General features: G+C 31.5%; 4 protein-coding genes across 8 annotated transcripts in view; 2 read left to right on the top strand and 2 right to left on the bottom strand.

Moving 5' to 3' along the window:
• Positions 1 to 21,006, bottom strand: part of LOC114326796 (dynactin subunit 4) — a 56,036-nt gene that overhangs the window by 21,049 nt on the left and 13,981 nt on the right. The window contains exon 5 of the mRNA XM_028275235.2: positions 19,126 to 19,309. Coding sequence (XP_028131036.1) covers positions 19,126 to 19,309 — 184 coding nt within the window. The remainder of the gene's footprint in view (positions 1 to 19,125; positions 19,310 to 21,006) is intronic.
• LOC114326799 (uncharacterized) lies at positions 596 to 1,273 on the top strand. Its single transcript, XM_028275243.2, has 2 exons — positions 596 to 744; positions 846 to 1,273. The coding sequence occupies exons 1-2, from the start codon at positions 662 to 664 to the stop codon at positions 1,186 to 1,188; spliced, it is 426 nt and encodes a 141-aa protein (XP_028131044.1). The 5' UTR covers positions 596 to 661; the 3' UTR covers positions 1,189 to 1,273.
• Positions 7,040 to 13,109, top strand: LOC114326797 (uncharacterized). Of its 3 annotated transcripts, XM_050648672.1 has the most exons (3): positions 7,040 to 7,422; positions 7,531 to 7,783; positions 12,903 to 13,109. In XM_050648672.1, exons 1-3 carry the CDS (start codon positions 7,340 to 7,342, stop codon positions 12,990 to 12,992), a joined length of 426 nt encoding a protein of 141 aa, XP_050504629.1. In that variant the 5' UTR covers positions 7,040 to 7,339; the 3' UTR covers positions 12,993 to 13,109. The 3 variants fall into 3 exon arrangements, with proteins under 3 accessions (XP_050504629.1, XP_028131038.1, XP_028131039.1); XM_028275237.2 differs by lacking the exon at positions 12,903 to 13,109 and having other exon boundaries at positions 7,531 to 7,963; XM_028275238.2 differs by lacking the exons at positions 7,040 to 7,422; positions 7,531 to 7,783 and adding an exon at positions 12,140 to 12,544 and having other exon boundaries at positions 12,650 to 13,109.
• Positions 11,356 to 17,465, bottom strand: LOC114326798 (uncharacterized). 3 transcript variants are annotated; one of them, XM_050648674.1, is made up of 2 exons: positions 17,296 to 17,451; positions 11,356 to 11,745 (listed from the first exon to the last, which is right to left on the bottom strand). In XM_050648674.1, the coding sequence occupies exons 1-2, from the start codon at positions 17,376 to 17,378 to the stop codon at positions 11,403 to 11,405; spliced, it is 426 nt and encodes a 141-aa protein (XP_050504631.1). In that variant the 5' UTR covers positions 17,379 to 17,451; the 3' UTR covers positions 11,356 to 11,402. The 3 variants fall into 3 exon arrangements, with proteins under 3 accessions (XP_050504631.1, XP_028131041.1, XP_028131045.1); XM_028275240.2 differs by lacking the exon at positions 17,296 to 17,451 and adding an exon at positions 11,847 to 11,985; XM_028275244.2 differs by lacking the exon at positions 11,356 to 11,745 and adding an exon at positions 16,801 to 17,188 and having other exon boundaries at positions 17,296 to 17,465.

Genomic DNA, 21,006 nt, shown 5'->3' with positions numbered 1-21,006 from the left:
ACCCCTCTCCATGGGGAGTCATGTTTAGTACCATTCCATAGATTTTTGAAAAATATTGAAGACGTATTTTTTAGTTTTTCGATCTGACGTTCATTTCGCGAAATATTCACTTTTTGACTCATCCATTTCCTTACCGCTCAAATCATCAGATTTTTGAAATATACACTCTTTTACTATTGCACGCACTTAACTTACCTTATCTTAATCTGACAATTTCGAGTATTTTTAAGGATATTTTTTTTTCGGCCCCCGTTAACGAACTTCCCTGTGTTAAGAGCCAATATATGGTAGAGGTACATCTGCAGGGTACCAGGTTTCTCCCCATATGATAATCTGACGCGCGCGAGTAACTGCAAAAATCCCCGCTTGGGCTCCCCTACCACAATAAAAACGTGGTTTCCGTTCCCCTACCGATGACGTGGTTCTTTATGATTTTCGCGGTGTTATATTGCCGCACAATGCAGTTAATTTGGCGGTACACTGTGCGCCATCTTTTGTTGATTTGGTCAGCTGTATGGCTGACGTGGTATTAGATAGTGCGCGCGCTTTGGTAAGTGATTTGCCGCGTAAACCAGCGTATATAACAGAGGCATCTGCGCGCTATAGTCAGTTCAGTTTGTGCTTTAAAGCGATTAAGTGTTATTGTTAAGTTGTGTTCGAAATGTTTCGATTATTACCAGTGATCGCTGCATCCTGCTTCCAGTTGACAGCGCTTCCTGTGGAAATGTGGTATAATATTTTAAGGTAAGTCTTTGTTAATTTCTTTTATTTTTTATTATTATTTTTATATTGGTATTTATTTTTTTAAATTATACTTTTAATTTATATACTTTGTCATATTTCAGATTGTTGGATCCATTGTCATTATTGGCAACTGCAAGATCAGATCCTAGATTCAAGAGTATTTGTCTTGGTGACAGCGTGTTGAGAAATAATCTCCGGAATGCCTTCGAGATTGAAAGACGTCAGGCCGAAGAAATTATCCGGAATCCTGCAAAATCAATAACTATTTCCAGGGAGGATGCTAAAAGAGTATTTGCAGCTAACGTTTCCAAGAAGATCACCAAGAAATATGTAAATTTGAGACATAGTTTGGAGGTACTCAAGAAAAAGCCTATGAAAACAGAAAATAAAAAGAAAAACCAATGCCTATCGACTGTTAGGAAGGTTTTTAACTGTAGAATTTAAGTTTAGTTTGTAATGTGAGTGAAAAATTGATTTTTGTAATAATTTTGTTTAATAGTTATAGTCAATAATAGTAATAGTAGTAATAAAATAGTGTTTAATATGTATAAAAAATAAATTTTTGGAATAAATAGTTTTTATAAATAATTATAATGACAGTAATAAAATAGCAAACAAACACCTAAAATATTTATTATGTCGGAAACAAATTCTGATTTTCAATTTTTATTCTATTCACGCTTTATTTAGTAATAAAATATTATATAGGTATGTGTGTGTGTGTGTGTTCTCAAAGAGGGGATGGCAATATATAGGTATGTGTGGAAATAAATATTTTTTATAATAAAATTTTTATCTTATGTCATTTAATTGGAGAAAATTGTTTGTTTTGTGTTCGCGAACTACACAGCATGTTTCCAACATATTTTGGAAATTTATTCAAACAGAGACTGGTAATTAGTCTTACTTTTGTATGTTTATTATGCAAACTGTTATATCATATATCAATATAGACACATTTTCTCTATGAATTAGTAACATAAAGAGATTGTGACCAGTGCCACACATCCTTATAGGATGAATGACTGTATGTACACATATGTATTAACTTAACTATTGGGACCATGCATGTTCGGAAAAGCGACACCTGGTTTCATAGCTCGGCAACATTTTTCGCACTTTTAATTATATTGGCCAATCATATTGGTCCTGGTTACTGGACAATTGTCATGGCCATAGCCCAAAAAAATTATAAGAAGAAAAAGTAATAGTAAGGTTATGTTTTAACTATTTAATGGGAAATAAGCCACAATATTATTAAAAAATGATTTTTATTAACGTTTCGACGTCCAAATCGGGTGCCGTTGTCAAAATACAAAATACTACTAACATAAACAAAAATGTTGTTGCTTAGTAAAAAAATTCTTCTAATAATTTATTTAATTTGACTCATTTATATCGGCAATTCAGATACATATGATACATTTTAAAGTAGAAGACTTTAAAATGATGTTGCCAATATTTATGAGTTGCGTTCCTGGGACGACTTTACTGTTGTTGTTGCTTAGTAAAAAAAATCTTCTAATAATTTATTTAATTTGACTCATTTATATCGGCAATTCAGATACATATGATACATTTTAAAGTAGAAGACTTTAAAATGATGTTGCCAATATTTATGAGTTGCGTTCCTGGGACTTTACTGAAAGATAGTTCATTCGATTACTTGAAATCAACCCCAACTTAAGAATATCCGTCACAAAAAAATCATAGCATGTGATCTGTCTTTAAAAAGACAACCACATGCAACGGTGACATTAAAATTCTCGCTATGAAATTAGAAATTTATAAAATAAAAATAAAGACAGATCACATGCTATGATTTTTTTGTGACGGATATTCTTAAGTTGGGGTTGATTTCAAGTAATCGAATGAACTATCTTTCAGTAAAGTCGTCCCAGGAACGCAACTCATAAATATTGGCAACATCATTTTAAAGTCTTCTACTTTAAAATGTATAATATGTATCTGAATTGCCGATATAAATGAGTCAAATTAAATAAATTATTAGAAGAATTTTTTTACTAAGCAACAACAACAGTAAAGTCGTCCCAGGAACGCAACTCATAAATATTGGCAACATTATTTTAAAGTCTTCTACTTTAAAATGTATCATATGTATCTGAATTGCCGATATAAATGAGTCAAATTAAATAAATTATTAGAAGAATTTTTTTACTAAGCAACAACATTTTTGTTTATGTTAGTAGTATTTTGTATTTTGACAACGGCACCCGATTTGGGCGTCGAAACGTTAATAAAAATCATTTTTTAATAATATTGTGGCTTATTTCCCATTAAATAGTTAAAATTGTAAAAATGCCACAAGAAAATAGCTTCAGAACAACATTAAGGTTATGTTATTAAAAGGTAAACAATTATATGTAGTAAATAAAATTAATTATTAAAATGTACTACTACAAGCAAAATACAATTAATTAAATTTACTTTTATATAATAATTGCCTATCATATCAATATTGTGGAGCAACATATTAGTTAAGAGAAATAAGGAAAAAAAAATAGCCTGTTGGTGACACAACCCCCTCCAGGCCGAAACCAAATTTTTTGAGTAATATGGACATCTATAATAATAACCTATATATTTCCTGCAGCCGATTTTGATGATATACATAGTAATAAACAAATGAAGATCAAAAAACGGTAAATTTTCGCTTTTCTCGTCTATTACTAAGAAAATAGTCATTTTAAACAAATTTGAGAGTAAGAAACTCATAAACGGTATAAAAACTTCAATATGGCGTTTGCTTAATATGTCTATCCTTATTGGTTGCTTAGAAAATTGCAAAATAAATAATAAATTTTAGAGTTTTTATAAATATTTATAACTTATCTAAAAATTAACTTAGAACCTTCTTATTAAACGGAATGCTGAGACTTATGGTGCTTAATTCATACCCTAAATTTCGAAGAAATTGGTCAAATAGTTTAAAAGTTATTTAATTTGTTTATCCCAAATTTATTTTTTTTGCAACACTGTCAGTCAGAAAATGATGAAGCTACAGTAATACTTTGGATAGTTTATGGAAGAAGGAAATTTACAGTATTAATTTAATTAAAAAAAAATACAAAAAATAATTATAAATATTGCAAAATTATTTTGCAAAAACATGTGAATTAAATAAATGGGGGGGCTAACTTTGTCCCTAATTGTCCTAGGACAGTTGTTTTTCTTTCTAAATGTGTATAAAAATTCAGTCTTTCTAAATATGAAAAAATAATTTTTCTACAGGTAACGGTTAAAAAGTTATTCTAATTGTTTATAGGTAAGCAAAAAAACGACATGTTTTTTCAAAATAATTTTACACTGTTTAAAATTATTTTTTGTCATTTATTTTTAATAATGGTAATAGTATAAATGTTCTTCTTTCATAAACTGTCCGAAGTATGATTGTAGCCTCATAATTTTCTGACTTGTAGTGTTGCAAAAAAAATGAATTTGGGATAAACAAATTAAATAACTTTTAAACTATTTGACCAATTGCTTTGAAATTTAAAATATAATTTAAGTACAAGAAGTATCAGCATTCCATGTAATAAGAAGGTTCTAAGTTAATTTTACATAAGTTATGAATATTTTTAAAAACTCAAAATTTATGATTTATTTTGCCATTTTCTAAGCAACCAATAAGGATGGACATATTCAGCGAACGCCATATTGAAGTTTTTTATACGATTTATGAGTTTCTTACACTCAAATTTGTTTAAAGTGCTTAACTTTTTGGTAATAGACGAAAAAAGCGAAAATTTAGCGTTTTTTGATCTTCATTTAACTATGTATATCATCAAAATCGGCTGCAGGAAACATATAGGTTAATAATATAGATGTCCATACTACTCAAAAAATTTGGTTTCGGCCTGGAGGGGGATGTGTCACGAGAAAAATCTTATTTCTCTGGACTATATAATTTTTCTTCTTCATTGACAGTAGATATGAAATATACGTCAATTTGACAATTTCAATTGACAATGAATTATTTAAGAAAGTTGCAAGATTTCTCCGCTATTCGCGCACGATCGTTTCTCGTATCCCCTCCAAGTACTTGCACACGGAGAATATTAGAATTGTAACATTATTATTGTTGGTGCGGTAAATCTAGTGAAGGCTGTCTCTTTAATCGTTTTGTTTCTTGGCTGTTGTCTAACAACAAGGGACGCTCGCATGGCTTTCAAGACGTATGATGTATACTTCATTTATCTCCACTATCACTTCACTGACGGATTGTCCTTCCAGATCATTGTAATATCCCTGTTAGTAATAAACCACGGAGCATTGATTATATTAAACGTAACACCTTGGACTGGAATGAAAGTCCTCAATTAGTAGATAAATTTCAACATATCCAATTCTGCTAGCGAGTGGTTCCCGAAAATGCTAAATATTCTCAAGACTTCCGGTCTGGGACGTAAGGACATTAGAATCATCGCAAATTTGTATTGGGGCCAGGCTGCATATATTAGGGTTGGGAATCAGTGCTCTGACGAAGTATATATCAAGCGCGGAGTTCGACAAGGCTGTATATTGTCACCACTGTTGTTTAAACTTTACGCTGAAACAATCTTAAATGAAGTGTTGGAAAACGCAAAAGTTCAATCTCAAATTAATCCCTTAATTTGTAATCTCACATTATTCTTAACTTCCTAAACTTTTATAGTTTACCGTGTATAATTGAAACATTGGGAAACATATCGAGTAATATTTTAATTATTAGAGTCCAGTGAACTTTATAGTGGTATTTCCATTTGAACTTCCTAAGTTTTGCAATAGCCTTCTCGATTAAACTGTAGATTGCAAGTTCTTTGTTACCATGTAAGTTATTGATGGTTTGTATATTTTGATGAGATTATAAATTAGCCAAAGGGACTATTTTGAATCGCAGTCTATTATAGAAAGTTACCTGACCAACAACTATAGTGTAATTATCAGTAGCTGTCAATAAAACCATATTCTTACTCCACACTTTAACCATTTATTTACCATCGTCGATCGAGAAGAAAAAGGTCAGAAAAAGAAATGTGGGACGTAGAAGGATTTCCTGATTGCGAAATTTGAGGGAATGGTACGGGTGCAGTTCAATACAATTGTTCAGAGCTGCAGCCATCAAAGTTAAAATTGCTGTGATGGTAGTCAACCTTCGATAGGAGACGGTACTGCAAGAAGAAGATCGAGAAGAATCGGACGAAAGTGCATTAGAAAACAATTCGATCCTGATATTTACATCGAATTGTCCAGGGCATAATCATTAATGGCGTGCCTATGAACAATACCAGATACGCAGATGACACCTTGTTAGTGACAGGATCAATTGAACATCTTTAAGTGTTATTGAACCAATGGTGGCGATCTGTGCGATATATGGACTCAAACTCAACGCAAAAATAACAAAGTTTATGGTTATTAGTGAACAGGCAACCGTAAATAATAATAACTATAACGTAACAATTGGTAATGACTCAATTGAACGCGTAAGTTATCTTGTATATCTGGGTACTCATATTAATGCAAGCTGGAACCCTAGTACAGAAATAAAAAGAATTGGCAAAGCAAGAATAAGTTTTATGAAATATAACAAAATCCTTTGCAGTCTTGATCTCAATTTGCAACTTCGCGCAAAAAATGGTTCGATGTTATATTCCTAGTATTATTTTACGGGGTTGAAGCATTGACCATGACAGAATCGTTTTTGAACAACAGAGAAGCATTTGAGATGTGGGTCTACAGCCGTATTCCGAAGATCAGTTGGATAGAAAGAACCACAAACGAAAGGGTTTTGCAAGGTTTGAATAAAAGTTGTGAAGTAGCGAACACAGTTGAAAGGCGTAAATTGAAATACTTTGGTCATATAATACGTTCAGTATATATTTAGCCAGAAAAATATGACATACTTCACCTTGTCACGCAAGGTAAAATAATGGAAAAAGAAGTGTGGGCCGCCGTACAACTTCCTGGCTTAATTACCTACGCCAATGGTTTGGAAAAACTAGCACTGAACTATTTCGTGCGGCTGTAAATAAGACAGTAATTGTTAATATGCTGGGGAACATGAGAGCCAACGATCGACAAGCGGTCTCCGCACCTTAAGAAAAAGAAGAAGGTTACAGAGATAATAGAAAAAAAAAACACTTAAATTACTGACCTAAATAACTGATCAAAGCTCCATTTGAGATTTCGATTCTCACTGTGCGCCCTTTCGGATATTTATCAGAGGAACAGTTAAAACTAGTGGAGGGAACTAATAATTTGAGCAGTTCCAAAAAATACAACAATTAAAGTAATACATTTTACTGCTCCTACGTTAAAAATAACTGTGCATTAACCGGCTATATCGATGACGTGGTTCTTTATGATTTTCGCGGTGTTATATTGCCGCATAATGCAGTTAATTTGGCGGTACACTGCGCGCCATCTTTTGTTGATTTGGTCAGCTGTATGGCTGACGTGGTATTAGATAGTGCGCGCGCTTTGGTAAGTGATTTGCCGCGTAAACCAGCGTATATAACAGAGGAATCTGCGCGTTATAGTCAGTTCAGTTTGTGCTTTCAAGTGTTATTGTTAAGTTGTGTCAAAAGTCGAAATGTTTCGATTATTACCAGTGATCGCTGCATCCTGCTTCCAGTTGACAGCGCTTCCTGTGGAAATGTGGTCTAATATTTTAAGGTAAGTGTTTATTAATTTCTTTTATTTTTTATTATTATTTTTATATTGGTATTTATTTTTTTAATTACACTTTTAATTTATATACTGATATACTTTTTCATATTTCAGATTGTTGGATCCACTGTCATTATTGGCAACTGCAAGATCAGATCCTAGATTCAAGAGTATTTGTCTTGGTGACAGCGTGTTGAGAAATAATCTCCGGAATGCCTTCGAGATTGAAAGACGTCAGGCTGAAGAAATTATCCGGAATCCTGCAAAATCAATAACTATTTCCAGGGAGGATGCCAAAAGAGTATTTGCAGCTAACGCTTCCAAAAAGATCACCAAGAAATCTGTAAATTTGAGACATAGTTTGGAGGTACTCAAGAAAAAGCCCATGAAAACAGAAAATAAAAAGAAAAACAATGTCTATCGACTGTTAAAAAAGTTTTTAACTGTAGATTCTAAGTTTAGTTTGTAATGGGCGTAAAAAATAAATTTTTGTAATAAATATTTTTTTATGAATACTTATAACAAATAATAGTGATATGTAGTAGTAATAAAATAGTTTGTAATAGGTCTAAACAATAAATTTTTGTAATAATTTTTTTTATAAATAATTATAATAAATAAAAATACATTTTTGTAGTAAATATATTTTTGCAATAAAATATTCATCTTACCTCGTTTAATTGGGGAAACCTGTTTGTTATTTGACTTTTTTCATAAACAACTCATCATATTATTATTTCTAAAATATTAAAGGAATTTCCAAAATGAGACTGGTTAGTTTTGGAACAAATTTTTAAAATTATGATTTGTATGTAAAATTATGAACTGTATTGCCTTTTATCACATATTTAAATGTTTAGAATCATGTGGAAGCAATATCATGTTGTGATATTACACTAGTAACTAAATAGATTTAACATAAATCAAGAGAAAATTTAGATATATGGAAATATCCAGTGATGAGCGCGCAAAGAACCGGTAAAATAACGCATAAGACGGAAAACATAATATATTGAAAGAAGTGAATATTATATAGTGAAAGAAATAGAGGTGGGAAATTATCAACAGAAAACTATCAATATAAATAAATAAATAATATAAATAAGTAAATATAATTTACATTATATTGATAGTGTACCACCTTAAGCGGAACGGAACAAAGTTTTGAAGCATGTCCAAATTTTCAATGTGTTTTAAATGTATTAAGTTTTTTCGAATCTTGGGAAAACTAATAAATATTTTTGAAAAATTTAAACGCAGAATGAAAGATTATGACTTTCGGCCCTCGGTAATAAAGTAGCCTTTCATTCTGCGTTTAAATTTTTCAAAAATACTTTTGCAGGAAATATTCTGACACAAGATGTAATGTACACGGTTTAGACGAGTGGACAGTAAATAGCAAAAAAAGAATGGAATAATTAAATAAGTAGAATGGCGGATATAAGAGTCATTAAAATAGCAAGCGGCCATTCACCAAGTGGCAGAAGTAAAGGCCAAATGCGTTTTTTTCGATTATCTCAGGAACCGCCTGCTAGAAAAATTGGACACATATTTTGACAGAGGGATGACTATGTTTACTCTATTATAAGTATAGTATAAATTTATTATATCTGTTGTTTTAAACAAAAAAAACTAATTAAATATGTTGCACAAGACAACTAGACCAGGGCGCATCTGTAAAAATATTAGTACATTTGGACGTTGAGAGGTGACTCAAATTTTTTTGCAGAAATTGCTTGAAAATAAATCAAATAATAATATTTGAGTTATCCTCCCTCTCAACAAGGTCCGGAACATTGTTCAAATAATCAAAATGTCAAAAAATTAAGGAAAAATTCCAATTTTTTCTTGGGTTTTTGATTAAAACTTTAAAAGTATTCATTTCCGAGAAAAGTTGTACTGACATAAAAGTTGCGTAATTAAATTTACTACAATATAGAATTGACTAAACATTTAAAAAATAGTCACCCTTGTTGCAAAATAGCAGTAATTGCGAAAAAAAACATACAAAAACAAGTATTCGCATTTTACGTTTTTCAACCATTTATGCTACACTTAAGACCTTCATATTTCACTCTAAAAAACTTTATGAACAATAAAACAATACTGTGAATTTCATTAAGATCGGTTCAATAGATTTTGCAATCCAGCTTTCGTAAAAAAAATTCATTTTTTCAAAATGTTACAGGACTGAAAATAAAGCAGATAGCAAGTTGAAATTTTTTTTGCTTATAGAAGTGTACTGTACCTTTCATTTGCAATTTTGCAAAATTAAAATCGATTAACACCACGGCGTCAGGAATTTTTTTAAATAAACATTAATTATTAGTGCTATGCGCAGGACAGCGGATAATTTGCTCTGATTGGGCATTCCAATGACCTTTGATAATGATTGATACATTTTAATTTTTATTACATTTCGATATATATAAATAAATTTGTTTATTGCAAAATAAAACACATACTCTATCCTTTGAAATAACACTTTTATTAGCAAAAACTTTCTTTGTTCATATATTTTAACTTAAATAATAAAAGTTTATTATTTTTAAACATATGCAATTGTTTAAACAATATTTCACAAACAATTATAAAATTAGTTTGATTTTTGTGGAATTAAAATATTAAAATACAACAAAATATAGAGTAAGAAAATAATATATTAGATAAAGATTGGAAGAAATTTTTGTTGGAAATCAACTTGTGTGAATCGAACACCGCTGTCCTGCGCGTAGCACCAAAAATTATTGTTTATTTCAAAAATTTTCTGACGCCGTGGTAATTAATCGATTTTTATTTTGAAACTTGAAAATGAAAGGTACAGTACACTTCTATAAGCAAAACAAATTTCAACTTGCTACCTGCTTTATTTTCAGTCCTGTAACATATTGAAAAAATGAATTTTTTTTGCGAAAGCTGGATTACAAAATTTATTTTGCAAAATCTATTGCACCGATCTTAATGAAATTTACAGTGTTGTTTTAGTGTATCATAAAGTTTTTCTGAATGAAATATGAAGGTCCTAAGTGTAGCATAAATGGTTGAAAAACGTAAAATGCGAATACTTGTTTTTGTATGGTTTTTTCGCAATTATTGCTATTTTGCAACTAGGGTAACTATTTTTTAAATTTTTAGCCAACTCTATATTGTAGGAAATTTAATTACGCAACTTTTATGTCAGTACAACTTTTCTCGAAAATGAATACTTTTAAAGTTATAATCAAAAAACGAAGAAAAAAATCGAATTTTTCCTTCAATTTTTGACATTTTGATTATTTAAACAATGTTCCGGACCTTTTTGAGAGGGAGGATAACTCAAATATTATTATTTGATTTATTTTCAAGCAATTTCTGCAAAAAAATTTGAGTCACCTCTCAACGTCCATCTCAAAACAGATGCGCCCTGGACTAAACACAGTTCATAATGTTATAAATTCATAATTTTAAAAATTTGTTTCAAAACTAATAACTAGTGTCTATTTGATCCCGAATATTTTGGAAACGAGTTGTGTTGATTGTGAATAAAGTTAAAAAACATTATTCTCAAATTAAACGACATAAGATGAAAATTTTCTCGCAAAAAAGGCAAAACCCGATATGTCAAAAAACGTGATTTTGCAGCAGATGAGTTTAAAAGTCCGCGGTGTTGTTGTAATAGTGGACATATCGGAAACCAATTTTATCATCTACTGGTTACATGGATGCCATGTTGGGATTTGTCATCATATTCTTCATCGCCCAATGTACATATTGGCATTAAAAACGAAAAATCGATAATAATTGACATATCGGATTTTGCCCTAGTACCACAGGACATTCTATTATTACTCTTATTTATTATTCTAATTATTTATAAAAAATATTTCTTACAAAAATGTATTTTTATACCTATTACGGACTATTTTATTACTATTATTTATTCTAATTATTAAAAAAAAATATTTATAAAAAATTTATTTCTTACACATACATACTACAAACTGAACTTAAATTCTACAGTTAAAAACCTTCTTAACAGTCGATAGACATTTGTTTTTCTTTTTATTTTCTGTTTTCATGGGCTTTTTCTTAAGAACCTCCAAACTCTGTCTTATATTTACAGATTTCTTGGTGATCTTCTTGGAAACGTTAGCTGCAAATACTTTTTTGGCATCCTCTCTGGAAATAGTTATTGACATTGCAGGATTCCGGATAATTTCTTCGGCCTGACGTCTTTCAATCTCGAAGGCATTCCGGAGATTATTTCTCAACACGCTGTCACCAAGACAAATACTCTTGAATCTAGGATCTGATCTTGCAGTTGCCAATAATGACAATGGATCCAACAATCTGAAAAAATATATCAGTATACATATTAAAAGTAGAATTAAAAAAAAAGAGAATAAATATCAATATAAAAATAATAATAAAATAAATTAATAAACACTTACCTTAAAATATTAGACCACATTTCCACAGAAAGCGCTGTCAACTGGAAGCAAGATGCAGCGATCACTGGTAATAATCGAAACATTTCGAACACAACTTAACAATAACACTTAATCACTTAAAGCACAAACTGAACTGACTATAGCGCACAGATGCCTCTGTTGTATATGCTGGTTTACGCGGCAAATCACTTACCAAAAGCGCGCGCACTTTCTAATACGACGTCATCCATACAGCTGACCAAATCAACAAAAGCGCGCCCACAATGTAACACCACGTCAGCAGTATAGCTGACAATAGCAATATCAGTGCGGGCTCAGTATATCACCAAATTAACTGCATTATGCACCAATATAACTCAGCGCGAATAATAAAATGCCACGTCACCGATATAGCAAGGTAATGCAGTTATTTTTAACGTAGGAGCAGTACAATGTATTACTTTAATTGTTGTATTTTTTAAAACTGTATGGCTGACGTGATATTACATTGTGCGCGCGTTTTTGTTAAGTTATTTGCCGCGTAAACCAGCGTATATAACAGCGGCATCTGCGCGCTATAGTGAGTTCAGTTTGTACTTTAAAGTGATTAAGTGTTATTGTTAAGGGGTGTTCGAAATGTTTCGGTTATTACCAGTGATTGCTGCATCCTGCTTCCAATTGACAGTGCTTCCTTTGGAAATGTGGTCTAATATTTTAAGGTAAGTTTCTATTAATTTCTTTTATTTTCTATTATTCTTTTTATATTGATATATATTTTTCTAATTATAGTTTTAATCTGTATACTGACTGATATACTTTTTTAGATTGTTGGATCCATTGTCATTATTGGCATCTGCAAGATCAGATTCTCGATTCAAGAGTATTTGTCTTGGTGACAGCGTGTTGAGAAATAATCTCCGGAATGCCTTGGAGATTGAAAGACGTCAGGCCGAAGAAATTATCCGGAATCCTGCAAAATCAATAACTATTTCCAGGGAGGATGCTAAAAGAGTATTTGCAGCTAACGTTTCCAAGAAGTTCACCAAGAAATCTGTAAATTTGAGACATAGTTTAGAGGTTCTCAGGAAAAAACCCATGAAAACAGAAAATAGGAAGAAAAACCAATGTCTATCGACTGTTAAGAAAATTTTTAATTGTAGGATTTAAGTTTAGTTTGTAATATGGGTAATATATATTTTTTAAATAGATATAACAAATAAAAGTAATACAAGTAATAAAATAGTTTGTAATATGTGTAAAAATAAATATTTTATAGTACCTAAATAATTTTTTACAATACTTTTTTTTTCTTAAAATAAAATACACTCCGTCAAAAAAGTATCGCATCACCTTAAAAATTGGACATTTTTAATGTCTCATATTTCCTAAACCTGTTGTTCGATTTTAGTGATTTTTTTAATATGTTATAGCTTTATTCATCAAGAATATCGATGTAATAATATTGTTGCTAAACAGATAAGTGTCATTGTTATACCGGGTGTAACAATGATAGTGTGTTTTTTCCTCAAAGTTTGGAACACCCTGTGGAATATTCTAGCGTATATAAAATATTGAAATTAAAACTCAACTGTAACCTAAGGTCATCTAAACATTTTGCTTTTTGATTCATTCGCTTATGTTGGATAATAAAAAAGTTAGGTACTTTAACAACTAGCAACGTTCTTCATCAATACAGGGTGTTTCTAAATAAGTGCGACAAACTTTAAGGGGTAATTCTGCATGAAAAAATAATGACAGTTTGCTTTATACACATATGTCCGCAAATGCTTCGTTTACGAGATACGGGATGTTGCATTTTTTCTTACAAACTGACGATTTATTTATTGATCTAAAACCGGTTGAGATATGCAAATGGAATTTGGTAGGTTTTAAGAGGTAGTTATTGCGCATTTTTTGGCATACAATTAAGAATTTTATATTCACCATTGGCGTGCATACGGGTCATATTAATTGAAAGAGACGTATGTGATCAGAAAAAAATGGAAGTTGCTAAAGAAGCTCAACAATTTAGTATTTAGCTCTAACATAAATCAAGGGGAAATGTAGACATAGGAGAATATATATTTATCTACGGAGTACCAAAAGACCAGAGAGAACAGATATGAGTAGGAAAGGAATCTATTTTCAGCATGACAGCTGTCTGTCACATTCGACTTTGTTGCTAAGACGATGCATAGGATGTGGACCAATATTTTCTTCATCCCGATTTAGTACACATTAACTGTGAGAAGAAATCCGAACCAGCCAAAACACAGAATGCTGGAAACCGCAGCAATGAGAATACGACGAAGAATTACAGGAAACATGCTGAGAGAGTGAAAAATAGTGATGAGTTCAGAACAGAATGCAATGTACAGCTGGTTCCTAAAAAAACTGATACGACTCTTAGTAAGATTTGATTATTTTGAGCAGTGTATTTGATTGGTCTGACATTATATTATATTTGACATTATATTATATTTGACATTATATTATATTTGACATTATATTAGACTTGGTAGTCAACGTTGGCCTAAGGTGGTTGATTAAGTTTCGTGATAGGGTTTCACCATGTTCCCGGAGGTTATATCTTATAACATCGGCGTTTAGCCTTTTCAATATTACTTCAAAATAATGTAGAATGAATTATAATTACAACCATTGTTTGGTTCTGGGGCTATTTAGGGAACATCACGTCGTAAAAACTTTGGACTTTTTAATACCCTCCCCCCTTCCGTCGTAAAGCATCATTTACAGTCGACCCCCCAAGTCGACATCGCAATTGCAACTCGTGACCCCCCTTTTAGTGATTTTTTTAAATTGCATGATATTTCTGGATTTTTTAAAGTTAACTCTCAAACTGTAATTACGAATTTCACTTTACAATTAATAATTTCAATAATACTTTTTTATTTTGACAAAAGACACCACTTTTATCGGAGTTGGTATGCTTTCTTAACTGCCATCATATCTTGATACTTATTTTGTTTTGATTTCGATGCCATTTCTTATGGTATACAATGCACTAACTAAATAGAACACAATATTTTTTCGTTCTTTAGAATTGTTTCACATAGAGTATTCAGTAAATAAATGAACTAAAAGTTTAATATTTATTGCTTCCAGACGTTGTCCTGTATAGAAGCGTTTGTTACCTATTACCTATCTGATACTTTTAATAATGTTGCCCTCTGGTAAAAACTCGAAAAAAAATTATATTTAGACAGCTACAAATTTAAGTATATTAAACGACGTCGTATGTGCACTGATATCCCCCTCCCCCGTGTCGGATACCGTCGTAATAAGCAAAGTCCCCCCTACCCCTTTTCTACGACGTCGTTTATGGATGTTCCTTTAGCAAGTATTTAAATTCACTGATGATGGACTGATAGGTCCGAAAACGTTCTGAATTGGACATATTTTATTCAATCCATTGGGATTTTTAAATTTTTAGTAAATATACCTATTACATAGAAGTGGTTTTTACCTCATGTTAGAGTTTTTGAAGTTATATTTCTTTACGATCGAGAGTGAAATTTTATAATGCCGGGCGCATGCGCACGCAGACAGTATGTATTTCGTTGCAAAACTTTCAAGATATGTATGTATCAGCGCTGTCAGCGCAAATAAGTCATATTATATCATAAAAAGGATATATTAGTGTTCTTAGTAAATGTATTATTTATTATAATGTTTGTGTCTTTGGATTTGTCTTCCTTGGGAATAAGATATTTTATAATAATAGTAAGTATATTTAAAGTATTTTTGTATACTTCACTTGGTCTATTAAATTTGTCAGTATGTATGAGAAATCTTGTAACCTGTCAAAGCAAAAGGCATATAGCTCAGTGGTAGAGCGTGTGACCGGAGATCAAGAGGTCCCGGGTTCAAATCCCGGACGATTCATATTCTTTTTTTTTATATTTTTGGTATCGTTTTAATAAAATTTTTTTAAAAGGGGTAGGCAAAGAAAGTTAGTTTAATATTTAAATTCTTTTTTTATATTATATTTATTATGACAGACAAATAATAAAATAAACAAAAAAACAACTGATTACATTTAATTCATATATGTATTAAAATAATATAAATATCAACGTCATATATTAAAATGATTCTATTCTAATCTCTCAAAAAGCGTACGATCTTCATGAGCAGTAGATATTTTTGGTCTTCCAGAACCTTGCTTTCTTTCGAGAGTTTCTTGTTCTCTCCCTCTTTTATTAATCTTAAAAACTGTTGTTCTGCTTACGTTACAATGATTCGCTACGGTAGATAGTGACCAACCATCTTCTAATTTCGTTATAATTCTTGCTTTTAGTTCTTTGCTAGCATGTGGAGCCATTTTCTGACGTTGAACAGAATAAGTTGTCTGACAAATTTTAAGATTTGGCAGTATGTAAATAATAAGCATTTGTCATTGAAAATACACTGCTCAATTTTTTATAAAATACGCTTTAAGAGTCGTATCAGTTTTTTGGAACTGGCTGTACATGGTATAAACGAGTGGAAATCAAATAGAAAAAAGAATGGAATAATCACATAAGTATAATGGCGGACACAAAAGTTATTTAAATAGCAAGCCACAAATACCCAAGTGGTAGAAACTGACAATCGCAAACCGCGGTTTTTTTCGATTATCTCGGAAACCACTAGCAACATTGAACGCATATTTTGACAAAGAGGGGAGGACTATGTTTATTTTCTTATTAAATTTGTTGTTTTAAATAAAAACTTTAATCAAATATGTGGCACAAGACAACACAGTTCATAATGTTATAAAATCATGTGATAGTGTATTTGATTAAATATCCCGAATGGTTTGGAAACGGGTTGTACTGTTTGTGAAAAAAGTTAAAAAATAATCATTGTTCTTAAATTAAACGAGATCAGATGAAAATTTTACAATCTATTTATATTATTAACAAATGTTACAAACTATTTTATTACTACTATTAGTCTTATTATTTATAGAAAATATTTATTATAAAAATCTATTTCTTACACATATTACACACTAAGATTAAATTCTACAATTAAACACTTTCTTAACAGTAGACAGGATGTTTTGGTTTTTCTTTTCTGTTTTCATGGGCTTTTTCTTGAGAACCTCCAAACTCTGTCTAATATTTACAGATTTTTTGGTGATTTTCTTGGCAACGTTAGCTGCAAATATTCTTTTAGCATCGTCCCTGGAAATAGTTATTGATTTTGCAGGATTCCGGATAATTTCTTCGGCCTGACGTCTTTCAATCTCCAAAGCATTCCGCAGATTATTTCGTAACACGCTGTCACCAAGACAAATGCTCTTGAATCTAGGATCTGATCTTGCAGTTGCCAATAATGACAGTGGATCCAACAATCTGAAATATAAAAAAGGGTATTAGTATACAGATTGAAAGTAGAATTTAAAAATAAATATCAATATAACAACAATAATACAAAATTAATATTAAAAAAAGAGACTTACCTCAAAATAGTGGACCACATTTCCACGGGAAGCGCCGTCAACTGGAAGCAGGATGCAGCAATTACTGGTAATAATCGGAACATTTCGAACACAACTTAACAGTAACACTTAATCAATTCAAAGCACAAACTGAACTGACTACAGCGCGCAGATGCTGCTGTTATATACGCTGGTTTACGCGGCAAATCACTTGCCAAAAGCGCGCGCACAATGTAACACCACGTCATCCATACAGCTGACCATATCAACAAAAGTGCGCGCGCAGCGAAGCGCCAAATGAACTGCATTGTGAGCCACTAGAACAGCAGGGATAGTAAAATACCACGTCACCGATATGGCGAGTTAAAGCAGTTATTTTTAACGTAGAAGCATTACTTTAATAACTGTATTGTTTGGAAATGCTCAAATTATTCGCTCACTCCTCTAGTTTTAACAGTTCCTCGTATAATTTTCCGAGACGGTGCACAATGAGACATGAAATCTAAAATTGTGGTTCGGTAAATTGTTAGGTTAGTATTAAGTAGTTTTTTCAATTATCTCGGAAATTATGATAAACATGTGTGTTGGAATAGAGGCAGAAGAAGGTGCAGTAAATCAAACATTATATAAAGATCGTTGTTGCTTGTGTCCAGGGCTAAAGGTAACAAAATTAGATCAAAATGTTCCATCTGCAATAAATTTACATGCAGCAAACATTTCAAAAAGAACATTGTATATTATGTCAAATATTAAAAATCATTTTTGTTTATATATATTTTTTATAAATATTCAGTAAAACAATTTTAGAAAAAAAAATAAAATAAAGATATAAAATGCTTAAAAAATGGGGTCTGCTTTGATTCTACTTGGATATTTTCCTTTAAAATTTCACTTAGACTTAGGAAAGTTAATAATATAAAGAACGTTATTTAAAGTATTAAAAGACCTGCATATTTTCCTTCTTGTATGTAGGCTTTAAAGCCTGTTTCTTCTCCAATATTAGCCTCCTAAATTGTTTAAATTATCGCACCATCTGTTTATTGGTCTGTCAATACTTCTTCGTCCACTTGGTGACTTATCTCGTGCTATTCGTACTATCCTATTCTCTGCTATTCTACTAATGTGTTCGTTCCACTCCTGTTTCCATTTTGTCACCCATCTATTTATGTCTTCTACATTGCATGATCTTATGTTTTCGCTTCTCTCCCTATCCAACAGACTTTTCCCTGATATTCGTCGAAGTATTTTCATCTCTCTTGTTTCTAGTAGTCGTCTCGTTTGAGATGTGTCAGGTCTTGTCTCTGCCATGTATGTCAATATAGGTCTAATTGCTGCTTTACAGATTATTGCTTTTGTCTCTTGTCTTAGGTGTTTGTTCTTCCAGATTGTGTCATTAAGAGATCCCGCCGCTTTACTTGCTTTTAAGCTTTGTTGTCGTACTTCCTCTTCAACATCTCCGTAACTGGTTATATCTATTCCCAGATATCTAAACTTTGCTTCCTGTTTTATTATTTTCCCATCAATTTCGATTTTTCATCGTAGTGGGTATTTAGATGTTGTCATACATTTGGTTTTTTCTGCTGATATTATCATATTGTATTTCTAAGCTGTTGTATTAAAGATGTGTGTTAATATTTGGAAATAGTCTTCTGCCTCGGCGATTAATGCGGCATCGTCTGCATAACATAATATTTTGATTTCTTTGTCCCCCATTCTGTAACCGTGACCTTTACGTACTGCTTCTATTATTTCGTTAATTATTATATTAAAGAGCAGTGGGCTTAACCAGTCACCTTGTCTGACTCCGCTTAACCTGCATAAAATCAATTATTAAATGATGAGTTTACTTACTAGGCAAACAGTTGAATTTTAAATTTAACAGAACATGGATTGTATTCTGGCTTGCTGACGTTATGCTCACAAGTTCTACATCTGAGAGTGCGTTTGATCGAAAGCTGCTTATGAACGGGAAAGAGCGTATCCACAGTTGTAGGTTGAGCTTCGGGTTGTAAAAGACGTTGGCTAACAGTTGTTACTGAAACAACATACTAGATTAATATTTTCTACCATAATGTATATTTTGTATACGAACAGAAAGTTATGAAAAACTACATCTCACTTTACAACGCATTGTTTGAGCACAGGTTGAAAATAAAAATAGATATATAAATTAAGTATTCCTTGGTGTCTAAATTTCCTCATGTTTCCCGAATTTACCCACGATCAGGTCTCAGCTACGTCTAAATCACTCTAAAAGGTCCCGGAATGTATCAAGTGTCCCTGTGTATATAAAAAAGAATGTGTGTACTTTGTACGCACGTAAGAAGTTATACTTCTATTATATGGTTTCAACGAAATCAATATACTTTAAACAGTTTATTTATATTTAATTTAAATATTAAACTAATTTTAATGCTTACTACTTTCCAAAATTTTTATTAAAATACCAAAAAATAAAAGAATAAAACACACACAAACACATTGAAAAATACCACAAAGAAATTATTTCTGAACAATAATTATTGCAAAAAATTTTAACTAAATACGTATTTTCTGAAAAAAAAATGATATAATAATATACTTACAATCATAAAATTTATATAAAAAGTAACTTGCATTGGGATCGAACCCACTTCCCGTCGATCGAAAATCAAAGCGCTTTCCCACTTCGCCAAATTCGCGTATCTGTCATGTGGGAATATACACCAACTGAACGTTTACACCATAAACTTTTTGACATCTGTTTATTACTTATATGAATTTAATCAAATTAGTTTGATTTCTGTGGAATTAAAAGAATGGTTTGTGGAATAACAATATATTAGGTGAATATTGGTAGAAATTTTGATGGTAACCAAATTATGTAAAATCAAAGCATTACATATACTATTTTGGTAGGTTCATTTTAAATTTTCCAAATAGGTAGGTATGTACCTATATAATTTTTTATTAGGATACTGAAATATTTACAATAATTATTACGTCCTTTCGCTTTTAAAAACTATTTAAAAAGTCACTACAATTATTATAAACTTGCTTTTTTTTCTGCCATCACAATAATAAAAACTAATATACACAACATTTTTGTTTATCTATAATCTCCATATTGAACAATAATTATTGACAGATGATTTTAACACCCAATCAAATCCCGTATAACGTTTGAGCGACCAGTTCCATACTGTCGGTGTGCGCATGCGCCCGGCAATGAAAAAATTCACCCTCGTGCCTAAAGAAGTACAACTTCAAAAAATGATATAAAAAACAAAAATAAACAGAAATTAAGAAACAAAACAAAAATAATGGACAATTAGCCATCTATCTCTTCTTCTTTTATTAGACCCACCAGACGAAGTGCTTCGATAAGTGGTCATCGTGATGTGTGTCTGTCTCTGGTCATTTCTTTTAACTCATGTATAGGTCTTTTGCATAATCCTGTAAATTGGTTGATCCATCTTGTTGGGGATCTTCTTCGTGATCTTCCACCTTCTACTTTTGCTTGGATAAGTTTTTCCACGTTTTCAGTGTCTGCTCTCATAGTATGTCCAAAGTATTTTAATTGTTAGAGATGGACTTTACTGGAGAGTCGTTGGCCAACTTTTGGCTCTCTTAAAATTGAATTATTTTTTCTATCGTCGGTCCAAGGAATTCGTAGCATTCGTCTCCAACAGAACATTTCAGTGGCATCTATCTTTCTTCTTTCCGTTTGTCTTAGGGTCCAAGATTCACATT

Source organism: Diabrotica virgifera, chromosome 4 (assembly GCF_917563875.1).
Source record: "Diabrotica virgifera virgifera chromosome 4, PGI_DIABVI_V3a".
Lineage (NCBI taxonomy): Eukaryota > Metazoa > Arthropoda > Insecta > Coleoptera > Chrysomelidae > Diabrotica > Diabrotica virgifera.
The sequence above is the reverse complement of the archived record's forward strand: the minus strand, read 5'-3'. Positions and strand labels throughout refer to the sequence as shown.

Excerpts from the sequence above, each read along its gene's own strand:
- LOC114326799 (XM_028275243.2), top strand. The coding sequence starts at position 662 with ATGTTTCGATTATTACCAGTGATCGCTGCATCCTGCTTCCAGTTGACA. Across the intron at positions 745-845 it reads ATGTGGTATAATATTTTAAG|ATTGTTGGATCCATTGTCAT; the intron begins GTAAGTCTTTGT and ends GTCATATTTCAG.
- LOC114326797 (XM_028275237.2), top strand. The coding sequence starts at position 7,340 with ATGTTTCGATTATTACCAGTGATCGCTGCATCCTGCTTCCAGTTGACA. Across the intron at positions 7,423-7,530 it reads ATGTGGTCTAATATTTTAAG|ATTGTTGGATCCACTGTCAT; the intron begins GTAAGTGTTTAT and ends TTCATATTTCAG.
- LOC114326798 (XM_050648674.1), bottom strand. The coding sequence starts at position 17,378 with ATGTTCCGATTATTACCAGTAATTGCTGCATCCTGCTTCCAGTTGACG. Across the intron at positions 11,746-17,295 it reads ATGTGGTCCACTATTTTGAG|ATTGTTGGATCCATTGTCAT; the intron begins GTAAGTCTCTTT and ends ATATTTTTTCAG.